The sequence below is a fragment of the Mobula hypostoma genome, chromosome 11 (assembly GCF_963921235.1).
Source record: "Mobula hypostoma chromosome 11, sMobHyp1.1, whole genome shotgun sequence".
NCBI lineage: Eukaryota > Metazoa > Chordata > Chondrichthyes > Myliobatiformes > Myliobatidae > Mobula > Mobula hypostoma.
In genome coordinates this window covers 56,036,861-56,050,098 of record NC_086107.1, presented here as the reverse complement: position 1 = coordinate 56,050,098, position 13,238 = coordinate 56,036,861, and the positions used below count along the sequence as shown (strand labels likewise).

The window sequence follows — 13,238 nt, the reverse complement described above, 5'->3', positions numbered from 1 at the left end:
CTTATGTTCTGGTTAACCAAAACTGAGTTCCAAGTAGTGTAAAGACCCAAGTTGAAAGTGAATTGTCATTCTTTGAGCTTACATTGGGGTTTATTTGAACTGTACAGAAAGCCAAAGACAGATAGATCAAAGACTGTGGGAATGCCTATGGGAACTAAAACAACAGTTAACTGAAATCTTAGCATTTTACCTTCACACTGAACAAAGAGGTTCTGCAAGGTAATTATTCAGTCTGTTTTTGGTTTGTCCAATCTACAGGGTGTAATGAATTTAATACTCTAAATTGAAAGAAGTACAAGTGAATAGTTGCTTCACCTGGAGAGACTGCTTGGATCCCTGGATGGTGGGAAGGGATGAGGTAGTTGGACAGGTGTTGTAAGTATGTACCATGAAAAAATGCTACCTGTCATGCTGACCATCTCTAGAACTTTTCTGTTTCTATTTCAGATTTGCAACATCCATAGCTTTTGGCATGCAATACAAAAGTGGGATCCAGTTTTCCTAAATCCTCAAACAATTTTTATTGTTTACTTTAACAAAAGTGATACTTAGAGTGTAAAACATGCAAACTAATTTAAGGAAGCATAACAGTTTCCTTCTATCTCAGGAAAAAGAAGATTCCCAAAATCAGTATTTTGGAATTCAAGCTCATGAAAAGATCTTTGAGGAGTACATTCATCACACAAACATTTCTCAGGGAAGATATGCTGACTGTAAATTGCATAGTGTCACAAAATCAACCAGGTATTGACATTATCTAATTATTTATATGTACTCAACAATTTGTCAAGTATGTCTGATTCGTGTCATTGTATGAGGTTCAGTAAAGGAGTTAGACAGATCACTTTGGAACCATAATGTGCAATTAGACTACAAGTGATAATAATATTGTATTTGATCATTGAAGAGGGCAGTTAAGAATACTAATCATCTCCAAATGGTTATGTAATATTGTAGACAGATGTGACACTTATCAATTTCACAGCTGTTTCGTGTCCCCACCATCTACCCTATGCCACTTTTCCAAAGTCCTGACCATATTTACAAATCATTTTTTTTCAGTGCCTGGTTGCATGTGTCAAACTTGTAACTCTTCAAAGTCTCTGAAGTTCCTGTTTAAATGTCCCTTCTTTACATTATACTTGTAAGAGACTTCATCCTTGGTAAATGAGTTATATGTCTTGGATGACTTCAACTCTACCATGCAACATTGCCTTCCACTGTTCATTTACTGCTGGGTTTCTTTTCTCTGTCCTCTCCTGGGATCCTAATGATTCTGTTCAGCCAGAGGAATATATCCATTTGTGCCATATATAGGGCAAATGGTTGAGTCTGATTGTATTTTTTTTCAAACACACCATTATACATGTCATATGCCTTGCCTGCCATCATCGCTGCTGTATGTAAGGAATCCTATTCTTTATCTCTATCACACTCACTCCCATTCTGTTCCTCAAAATTCTTCTTCACCACTGCAGTATTTAGAGGGTGCTGCTTAATAAAACAAATAACAGAAGCAAAGCAAATAACAAAACATGCAGGGGCAACAGATCTTTTATTAAAGGCAGTTAATGCAGAATTAAATGCAAGTTGGGAGCCATCTGGGAAATTAGCTCTACCTTATCATTTAGCAGTTTAAGTGTGTGTGTGTGTGTGTGTGTGTGTGTGTGTGTGTGTGTGTTTAAAATGTATCTCTCTAACCTGCCCTCCAAAAGCTGTCAAAATTACATAATCCTTGATGACCATTTCCATTCCATATGTGCATTTACAACCCCACACATCACTTGTTGCTGACTAACACATTCCTGTTTAATCCTTTTTAAAATGGAATGAATGACGCTACTTTCTCTCTCTCTCTTATTCTCTCTCTCTCTCTTATTCTCTCTCTCTCTCTCTCTCTCTCTCTCTCTCTCTCTCTCTCTCTCTCTCAATCTCTCTCTCGCGCACACACACACACACACACACACACACACACACACACACAAATGTGAATATTAATATGAACCTTAATTAAGCCATATGGAATCTCATGCACCACAATGGTTTTTTTTTGCAGAATTATAAATAGATAAAACTAATGGGGTTCATAAGAGCAAATAATCCAGAATTATCAAGAAATGATCCATAAAATTACAGAATAAAAAATGAATAATGCACAGAATGCAAGTGTTCTGAGAAGACTGAGTGGGTTCATTTATTCTTCTATAGATATAGCATTTGTCATTTTTGGAAAATTCTTGCATATTACCTTCAGCTAATGTGTTTTTTTTTGTTCATTGCAGAATACGAATTATAAATTTTATTCTGTGGAAAATAAAGTGGCCAACGAATGGTGACATAAATGGTAAACAACATATTTTTACTAATAAACAGAAGCCTGTATGACAAACTAACTAATGCCACATAATTGCAGGTGTGCAATTATGTATGTACATTTGCTTTCTCTTAAGTTATGAAGACTGCTCTTAATTTTAAAATTAATCATTGAAGATTCTATTTTAAATAATATTTGTAATAATAACTATAATTTTCATAATACCAATTTCATTGGTGATCTTGGCAGATTTCTGTTATTTTGTTTCAGGTAAATTTTATTGTTCTTATAAAAATGTGCTTCTATTGTAATATGTCCTCTACTTGTCATCTCTGTAAGCTAGATTTTACCAGTCTCAGGCAAACTTGAGAGGTAAGTGGAGTTGACAAGGGCTGGATAATTGGTGCCATTGTTTTTTTGGCCAGCAGTAGCTGCGGTGTTTTCTACACGTTCCCACCTTCACCAAAGCTACACAGTAATTTTTACATACAGTAGGTACAAAGGTAAAGAAACCACATCACTCATAGAAAATTGCTGTTTTGAGATTCCTAACCATACGTCCACTCATGTGTGCCCCAGATCACTTAATATTCACCTTAATATTAATGCTGATCTTGACAGTCTGTTTATCTGGATTAAATAAGATTTTTGTTTCCTTAAATGCTTTAGAAAAAGTTTATAAACATTATTTTTTGGACTGAAATATATGGGTCATAACTTCAAAATTCATAGAACACAAATCAGAAAGGTAGCAGATTGACTAATTTTAGGAGGACACAGATGAAGTGAAATGGGCAAACATGGGATGGAATGGAGATATGAAGTGATAATTTTGGATGAAAGAATGAGATGTGGTAGAAGGATGAGGTGTTGTGGGGTAACAGTGTAAGATAGGTACAGAAGGTAATTGCTAAAGTATTTGGGAATTTCTTAATTTTATAAACTAAGGCCAATCATGTACTTCCTTCTTAGCTACACAAAAGATATGAATGTAATAGTTAACAATTTTATTGCCACTAACTTGAATTTCTCTCTCCTTTTTCTTATAACTGTTTATTTTTACTGCCAAATGCCATTGTTTCTTTTACCAGCTGCCTTTTTGCCTAATCCATACTTACTTTGTAATAATCCAGATTCATTTTGCTTTTCGCAGTCATATTTATTTTTGGCTTTTGTCTTGCATCACATTTACTTCATTTGTGCTAAAACCTAAAACCCATGTGTGGTTTCACAGTTTTTCTGACTTCGTATCTCTTTTTAACCTTTTCAACCCCATTCATGTCCAATTTTGGAAGAATTGATTCCCCATCTGCAAACTTGTGTAAATGTGCTTTGCAATTGTCAGCAATTATCTAGAAAGTGATGATTTATGACTGCATTGCTATTGGTAGAAATAGAGCTATATCCTATTTCATGTTTTAATTTCATTTTAGACAACATTTCTCTGAAGAAGTTAATGCAAGATGGTGCATTTCAGGCAGTCTTCCCACTTCATGAGGTAAATAATATTCTTTATTCTGCATTTATTTGGTGCCTTTTCATGTGTAGTAACACATACAATGAAATATTTTTTGCATGTAGGCAAATTTACCAGTCAATTCTATAGTGAAGGCCAATAACCAGTAAATGAAACGATTAATCTGGTTTTGGTCCAACAGTCGCATAAATCTTTTTTTTTACAATCATTTGAGCTAGGAGCTATGATTTTAATTTAACATTTCATGAAATGACTGCATTGAAATGTTCTTAAATTAGACTGAATCTGTTTTGTAGATGGATTGTGTAATATTTAAAGAGCTCTACCTTTAACTTAAAACAGAAAATGATATTTTTAAATCATTTTACTGCATTTTAAAAAAAGATCTAAGTGTAACTGTGCTATAATGTCATCATCACAGAAGTTGCAGGGAATGTTCTGTTGAATGTGGAGGTTCGTGGAGTAGAAGGTAATGACTAGGGGAACCCTATCCTTGTTCTTTCCTGAAGGAGAGAAGGTGAGAGCAGAGGCATAGGAAATGGAAAAACTTCTCCAATCAAGTTTGTGCCATTATTAATGAAAGATGGGTAGCCTTGTTAGAGTTACCAGTGAAACTCTGAATAAAGGCAACAAATAAAATTCATAATAATTTCATTTTTGAAGAAAAGCTGCAATTTTAAGGAAAGAACTAAAGAAAAAATTTTTAGAGTAATGTCAACCTCATCAAGCAATTCTCTCTGAGGTATTGCTGTTCATGGACTGCACTGCTGTGGCTGACAAGGTAAAGACTGCTTATCAACTTTTAGCTTGAGTTCTTTCTAGTTTGCACTGACCACGGCCAACTAATCATGTTAAGATATCAATGAAGACAGTCACAAATCCCCATTCTTCAACACCCCGATGTTTATCTGTGTTGCTGACCATCAAAGTGATCAACTGGCAACGGTGGGAAAACAACAGCAACCGAAGGTCAAATATTCTGAAAATAAAGCTAACTTTATTTATTTATTATTGAGATACAGCATGGAATAGGCCTTTCCAGCCCTTCAAGCCACATAGCCCAGCAATACCCTGATTTAATCTGAACCTGATCACTGGAAAATTTTATACTGACCAATGAACCTAACAACCGGGTGTGTTTGAACTGTGGGAGGAAACCGGAGCACCTGGAAGAAACCCACATAATCACGGGGAGAACGTACAAACTCCTTACAGGCTGCAATGGGAATTGAACTTAGGTTGACTGTACTGTAAAGCGTTGTGCTAACTACTACACCACCATGCTGCTCATTTATAAAACAAGTTGTGCAAAAAATTATACAAATACAAAATAATAACTTTTTACATGTATTCCATGAACCTTTAACTATCCTAGTATTTCTACACAGCAACTAAGTACTACTTAAACAGTACGCTTTCAGTCATCAGCAAAATTATTGAAGTGTTGCCAAGTGCTTTTAAGTGGCATTTATTCATCAATAACATGCTTGCCATTAGTCAGAATTTTGCCAGGCCCACTTTGGCCTTTGTTCAATTGTGAAACAAAGAATTGAATTCCAGAGATGCAGTGTTAATATCAATGCTAAACTTGATTAGATGTGGCATCAAGGAGCCAAGGGACTATACTCTCTGGAATTCAGAAGAATGAGAAGAGATCTTAGAGAAACATACAAAATTTTGAAAGGGATAGATAAGATAGAAGTAGGAAAGTTGGTTCCATTGGTAGGTGAGACTAGAACAAGGGGACATTGCCTCAAGATTCAGGGGAGAAGACTTAGGACGGAGATGAGGAGAAACAGTTTTTCCCAGAGAGTGGTGAATCTGTGGAATTCTCTGCCCAGGGAAGCAGTTGACGCTTCTTCACTAAATATATTTAGATTAGATTATGAGGACACTCAGTCCTCATTTATTGTCATTTAGAAATGAATGCATTAAAAATGATACAATGTTCCTCCAGAAAGATATCACAGAAACACAAGACAAACCAAGACTAAAACTGACAAAACCACATAATTATAACATATAGTTACAACAGTGCAAAGCAATAACGTAATTTGATAAAGAGCAGACCATGGGCACGGTGAAAAAAAGTCTCAAGTCCCGATAGCCCCATCATCTCATGCAGACGGTAGAAGGGAGAAACTCTCCCTGCCATAGACTTCCAGGCGCCGACAACTGCCGATGCTTTGGAAGCACCCGACCACAGCTGACTCTGAGTCCGTCTGAAAACTTCGAGCCTCTGACCAGCCCCTCCGATACAGCCCCCCGAGCACCATCCTCTGCCGAGCGCTTTGACCCCGCCTCGGCCGCTGAGCAACAAGCAAAGCCGAGGACTCAGGGCCTTCTCCTCCGGAGATTCTGGATCACACAGTAGCAGCGGCAGCGAAGAAGGCATTGCAGAAGTTTCTCCAGATGTTCCTCCATGCTCTCACGTCTGTCTCCATCAAATCAGGATAGTGCACGGCACCCTACTTGACAGATAACAGAAATCGCCACCGGAGTGGCCACTGTGAACTGCGTCACGCCGCCATCTTCTCCTCCTGCCAACTGTATTTACGATACAGTTAGATAGATTTTTACATAGTAGGGGAATTAAGGGGTATGGGGAAAAGGCAGGTAGATGGAGCTGAATTTACGGACAGATCAACCATGATCTTATTGAATGGCGGGGCAGGCTCGATGGGCCGGATGGCCTACTCCTGCTCCTATTTCTTATGTTCTTATGTTCAAGTAAAATCTATGTTAATGGGCATCTAAGGATTAACATTCAACAGTACCTTTCATGAAGCAGGATGAATCTCAGTGTTGAAGGCCAATGATCACAGCAGGAGTTCTTAAGATCAGTGTTCTTAGGCCAATTATCTTCATTTGTTTTATCAGCAAGATTTCTTCCATGATAAAGCCCCATACTGTAAAGATGATAAGTCTACTTTTATAGACTGCTATGTGGGACCTCGCGTTACTATCACATACGCTCTAGCACATGCAAGAGAAAACTCAATGCCTATGTACCTTTGGTGGACAAGCTGGACTCAGAGTCAGCAAGAGCAAGATATAGACTATGATCCTCAATGTAGAGCCTGCTCGTTCCGTCAAGGCACAGGTAAATGCTCTGTGACAAAATATATATCAAGAATTATAGTAAGATAATTAATCTATTACCTCAATGGAGACTCTACTCCTCCCATCAAGCCATATGGCAGGTTCACTTACCTGGGTAGCATCATTTTGGCAGGATGGTGGGGCCAAGGATGACATCCAATGCAGACTTAGCAAAGCTAGAAGCATCTTCAGATCAATGACAAGCATAGTGTATAGGTGAAGCTGTACCAGAGTTGTGTTCTGCCCACGCTCTTGTATGGGTCAGAATGCTGGCACATGACAGAGAATGACCTTGCCGAGCTATCACCATTCGACACCATGAGCCTCCGGAAGATCCTTTGCATTTTCTGTCCAAGAAACATCTACAGCCGTCAGTGTCACAAAGAGGACATGGCCACAATCATCATGAGGAAATGTTGGAGATGGATGTGGTACGTGATGAGAAGAGAGGCCAACTCCATCACCGAGACAGCACTTCACTGGACTCCTGAAGGGCGGGGAAAATGCGGGGGAGCAAGTACAACTTAGCACCATGCTGTAGAGATGGAAATGAGGACCCTGAACCACACCTAGAGCACAATAGAGAAGATGGGCAAGGACAGACAAAGATCGCGGACCTTCATTGCTGCCCTAAATGCCAGCAGCATAATGGGCAGTAAGTAAGTAAATATATGGGATAGAACAATCAAATCATATTGCAGGGTCCAAACTCAAACCTGGTGGAAGGAACCATTCAAAATGAACAGATGTATATACAAATTGAGCCCAGATAAAAGCTCTGTGATAAAATATATACTAGGAATTATAGTCAGATAATTAATCTATTACCTGAAAGTTTTCACTAATTTATATGTTATTCAGGACTGACAAGATAATTATGTTCCCGTATGTACACTGATGATTGTACAATGTTCAATTGCCATGTAACTCATCAACAAGTTATGTGTACGAACAGCAGGTCCAAGTCAACATTCAGGCAAGGGTTGATAGGTAGCAACAAACATTTGCACCACAATAACAAGAGGCAATTGTGATCTATAACATGAGAGAGTCTAATCACCTGCCCTTGACATCCAATGGCTCTGTAATCATTGAGTCTCTACTGATCAATATTTTGAGTGGAGGGGTTCACCTTTGACCAAAACTACAACTAGATCTGACAGATAAAAAAATCATGGCTACAAGGGAGTGTCAGAGATTATTGTGACTGACTAAATTCCTCACACCCTGAGCTTTTCCACAAGTCAGCAGTGGAATGAAATACTTTTCCATTGCACTAGATGAGTACAGCTCCAACATCACTTGACAAAATCCATAACAAGCTATCCACTTGAATGGTACCCTATCTATAACCTTAAGCATTCATTCCCTCTGCATCAGAATACAAAAAGTGCAGTACATACTGTTATGATTTGTAATTTCAAAGCATTAAACTAATTCAAAGCAAGACATAGGAGTCCGAGAATGCAGGTCTAACTTTGTGCTTACTTTAAGCAAGGCACACACTTATCATGTAGAAGTGTGATGTATACAATTCACGTATTTATAACTTCTAATGAATTATTTAAACAAACAAGACTGCTTAATCAACCGATTTATATATACAAGATTACTCAAGTATTATTAAATATTAAATACACAACACTCCTTTCTAATTAGTCTGAATATTGTCAAGACCGGCTCCTTTTGAACCCTGGGATCAACAGTTGATCTGCCACCTGTCTTCAGGAGAGAGAGATAAGTAAGACAATGGAGCAGCATTTGGAAATGTTAATGAAGAGACGAGAGAGTTTAACGGAAGGAGACACCGGTCTGAGTATTGTCAAGACCGGCTCCTTTTGAACCCTGAACTGTTTGAAGTGTGATGGACAGGCGATACCCCAGCAGGGGGATAAAAAGGGGCAGGTTCGCTAAGACAACACACACTACTCCACGAGGTAACGAGACCCTGAAAGCGGTGTGCCCCCCCCCAACTAGTTGGTGGGAGTATTTGGGAGGTCTGGTCGCAGGACCAGCCATAGACGCACAGGGTGGAAAGGTACAGATCGGCGGAAACCTGGTGTGTGTGTCCGCCCTTGCCTGGGTGCTGGGTTCACCGCAGAAGAACGATCGTATCTGAAACGGAGGGGTCACAGTCGGTGACCTCAGAAGACATTACAAAGGGCTCACCCGAAAGCTAACTGCGAGGAATATCAAAGGTCTGTTGAATCCGATTTGAATATCAGCATTCGCTCTCTCTCTCTCTCTCCCCAATGACACGACGGCGACTACTGTGAACTGAATTAAACTGAACTCTGTCACTTGTGATTGATCATTTTACCCCTAGACTGCGAGAGAGCTTGATTGACCCTATTATCCTAGTTCTGTGTACATGTGTGTTTATTCATTGCTAACCTGTTGCATTTCTATCCTTACTATTAGAGTACTGTGTTGCTTATTTCTTTAATAAAACTTCCTTAGTTCCAGTAATCCAGACTCCAACTAAGTGGTCCATTTCTGCTGGTTTGGCAACCCAGTTACGGGGTACGTAACATTAGCTATAAACATCAACTCATTAGAGAATGCATCTCAACTATATACACAGTATCCTATATAGTACAACTACCATATACAGACATCTACCGCAGAGTAAATTTTGACTTGTCCCATTTAATCGCTGTGGAGGATTCCTTATTCTTGTGGGATGGATCTCAGCAGTGTGCTCCTTACACAAAACACTGCACTTTTGTAACTTGGTCAGATTGGGATCTGGAAGTGTGCTTGCACTATCAACGTAACAGGAAACAACTCAGAAAATCAAACGTCTTGAACAACTGGATTGATCTCTGAGCAACATACAAATTGTTCAATAACTGGAAACCAAAAGATTTAAATGTAGCTTTACAAGACCTGGGCATTTTTGTCCTTTTAGGACGTGAACACTATGTGGCAGGTTGTAGCTGAAGTTCCCCTTCCAATATGCCCATTAAAATTTTCCAGTTGGATTCAGACACTTCAGCAGGAGAAGAACGTTGTTTTTGTGAAAGGGGGATCACTCTGCTTGGCAGGTGAGACTAGTGGCTGTGAAACAATCTCAGGTTCTGGGGCCTCCTCCATGGTGTTTGTAGGAGTTGTCACTGAGGCTGCAGGAAGTGGTTCTGACAGTTCTGGACCTTCTCTCAGCTTCTGGTTTGAGCATCTTGTCCTTGAGAAGGGGCATTCAGTTCATTGGATAATTCTCTTATTAATCCTTCTATTACTCCCTTTATGATTGGATCTCTCCTCTTGGCTTCTGCATCCACAACATCATCTGTCAAATTCTCTGCTTTCGCATCGCTGATGACTCCTTTCTTCTTTGCCATCCATTCATCCAGCTGGGCTTTGGTTTTTGTATCTACTTGTACAAGCAGCTTTTTCTCTTCCACTTCAAGTTCAGGCAATAACCTGAATGCATGCAGAGTGGATTCCGGTTCTTTATACTCAAAAAAGCTGAATTTTCCTGAAGCTGCTTGAACTCTTTTTCCAGTGTAAAACCAAGTCACATTTTGTAAGTATTAACTTGATTAACATATCAGAATTTTTCTCAGACATGCTGCCTACAAAAACTGTTGTAGTTGGAACACTGCTTTAGTTACTTTCACGCTTCTTTTGAGCAGCGTGGTCCTCCCTTTGTCCAATATGCTTTCCAATTAGAGGCACAGGGATTGGTACCGACACCTGTTTTTCCACTGTTGGGCAACAGTTCATGGTTTATAGCATGGAGGCATTTGTGGCATCATTTAGAACTTTTCTTAATTTGCTTACAAATGGCTCATTGTAGGGAATGTGGTATGCAAATTGTGGATGGATCTCCAATCAACTTGTAGTTGTCACAACCAGTCATGCCCACACAGTGCTGGTCCTATTTTATTTTACCACATACATGCTTAATGTGGCTTGTTAGTTGTTGTATTTCACAGGTATGAATGTCATTTTCACAGGAGTCATCTTTTCTCCAGTATAAGTTCTTAGTTGGATATCTACAGGCTTCAGTTTGGTATCTTTGAAATGCCACTCAAACTCATCTTGTGGAATAACTGGAACAGCTGAACCAGTACCTAATTATGTTTTAATTAATTTGCCATTCACTTCTGGCATTAGCCATATTGCTTGTCTGTTGTTAATTTTCACATTGTAAACCTCAAGGGTGTGGGCACGTGGCCAGGTGGTTAAGGCATTCGACTAGCAATCTGAAGGTCGCTAGTTCGAGCCCCAGTCGAGGCAGCGTGTTGTGTCCTTGAGCAAGGCACTTAACCACACAGTGCTCTGCGATGACACTGGTGCCAAGCTGTATCGGCCCTTGCCCTTCCCTTGGACAACATCGGTGTTGTGGAGAGGGGAGACTTGCAGTATGGGCAACTGCCGGTCTTCCATACAACCTTGCCCAGGCCTGCGCCCTGGAGAATGAAGACTTTCCAGGTACAGATCCATGGTCTCGCAAGACTAACAGATGCCTTTCCAAATCTCAAGGCTACGCAGTCCTGTGTCACTCTCATTATTATCAGATTTATCATGAACAGCATGCAGATTTGTGCTCTTTTTTGAAATGTAACTTGACTTTTTATCTCTTCTGTGCAGCATGCTTTTTGTTTGTGTCCTATTTTGTTGCATTATCTGGAAGTTTTGCCTTTAAACTTGCATTATTCTGGTGTACGTGAGCCCCTGCCACAATGGTAACATAATTTGTTTGGCCAGGCCGGTTTCTGTTTAGACACTACATTTTTGTGCAACTTAATTGTGCCTCTGTCTGCAGTTTCCATTGAAACACTTTTTCATCTGTCCATTTGGAAGTGAGTTGTGCTTCAGTTAGGAGCCATTTTTGAATTTTTTTTTGTAACATTCCACAAACTAAACAATTTCTCAGTGCATCATTAAGCCCATTACCAAACTGACAATGCACAGACAATCTCTTCAGTTCAATCACTTATGCTGAAATAGATTTCCCTTCTTTTTGATTCCATTTCTGAAACCTAAAGTGTTCTGCAATCAACAATGGCATAGGTTTAAATATTCCTGCATTTCTGCTGGTTTGGTTGGAGCAGTTAAACTTCAAAGCAAACTGTATGCCTTTAAACCCAAAGCACTCATTTCTCATTAGCTATTTCATTTGCTTCAAAATATTGTTGGTTTAGCTCAGCATAGGTATTCCAATTATCTTTTGTGTAATCAAACATGACAATTTTTACTACGTAGCTAGCCATTTCTGCTTTTATTTATGATTATTATCACCTGGTGCTCACTCTTTATGAACCTGTGAATTCTTCCATTTTCTGCCTTATAAAAAAACTCGATCATGTCCTCCTTTCTGAAGAACACGTGTTGCGTTGCTTTCAACTCAACTGTCTCTCGTTGTGCTTTAACGGGTCAATAGTCGTATTGGGTTCGTTTTAAAAATACCTTATTGCCAATGTTATGTTTTGTAGCTTCAAAACATTAAACCAATTCAAAGGAAGACGCAGGAGTCCAGGAATGTGGGTATAATTTTAAGTGAGGCTGGTATGTATCACGTGGTAGCGTCATGACAAATACAATTCAGGTATTTATACAGATAACTCATAATGAATCATTTAAATGAACAAGAATGCTAAATCAACACACACACACACACACACACATATATGTATATATATATATATATACACACACACACAAGATGACTTAAATATTACAAAAATATTAAATACACAACACATACCATCTACAAAGCGTCTAGTTACACACCTAGGCTGCTTAGAGAGCACTTCCGAGATATTTGATCTTTGTCATCAAGACAGATAGCACCACATCTGCAGTTTCTTCTCCAAATCTCAAATCATATGGACGAAGTAAATCAGCATTCCTTCATCATCACTGGATCTAAATCTTTGAACCCAGTTATAATGAAAGAATGTTGATTTATTCTATGCAACACCCACGTAGAAGCAGCTCACCAAATGAACTGTGATATTTCAAGAAAGGGGCTGAACACCAGCATCTCAAGATAAATGAAGGCTTAGTAATAAAATTTGGCCTTATCAGTGATTAATTAATTAATATACGAAAATTGCAGTTGAAAATTAGTAGAGGAATATGGAGACTACTGAAGAAAACCAGCAAATCTATGGAAAATACAAAGGGAATTGAAAAAAACATTGACACTTGTTATCTGCCTTCAGATCAAAAGTATTGAGTTAGCAGTCCTTTGCACTGAGTTTGCATAGGCTAGGCCAATCTATATTTGGGAACATTTCAATTTTGTTTAACCGGAGACCTTTTAGGTTCCAATCCATGTCTGTATAACCCTCAATATAGGGCATGCAAGCAAAGTTCACTAATGTTAGCTCTTCA

General features: G+C 38.9%; 1 protein-coding gene across 2 annotated transcripts in view; it reads left to right on the top strand.

Moving 5' to 3' along the window:
* Positions 1 to 13,238, top strand: part of LOC134353766 (anoctamin-9-like) — a 171,446-nt gene that overhangs the window by 52,850 nt on the left and 105,358 nt on the right. For both annotated transcript variants that reach the window (XM_063062116.1, XM_063062115.1), the window contains 3 exons: positions 608 to 744; positions 2,283 to 2,344; positions 3,748 to 3,812. In XM_063062116.1, the coding sequence (XP_062918186.1) occupies positions 608 to 744; positions 2,283 to 2,344; positions 3,748 to 3,812 (264 nt within the window). The remainder of the gene's footprint in view (positions 1 to 607; positions 745 to 2,282; positions 2,345 to 3,747; positions 3,813 to 13,238) is intronic.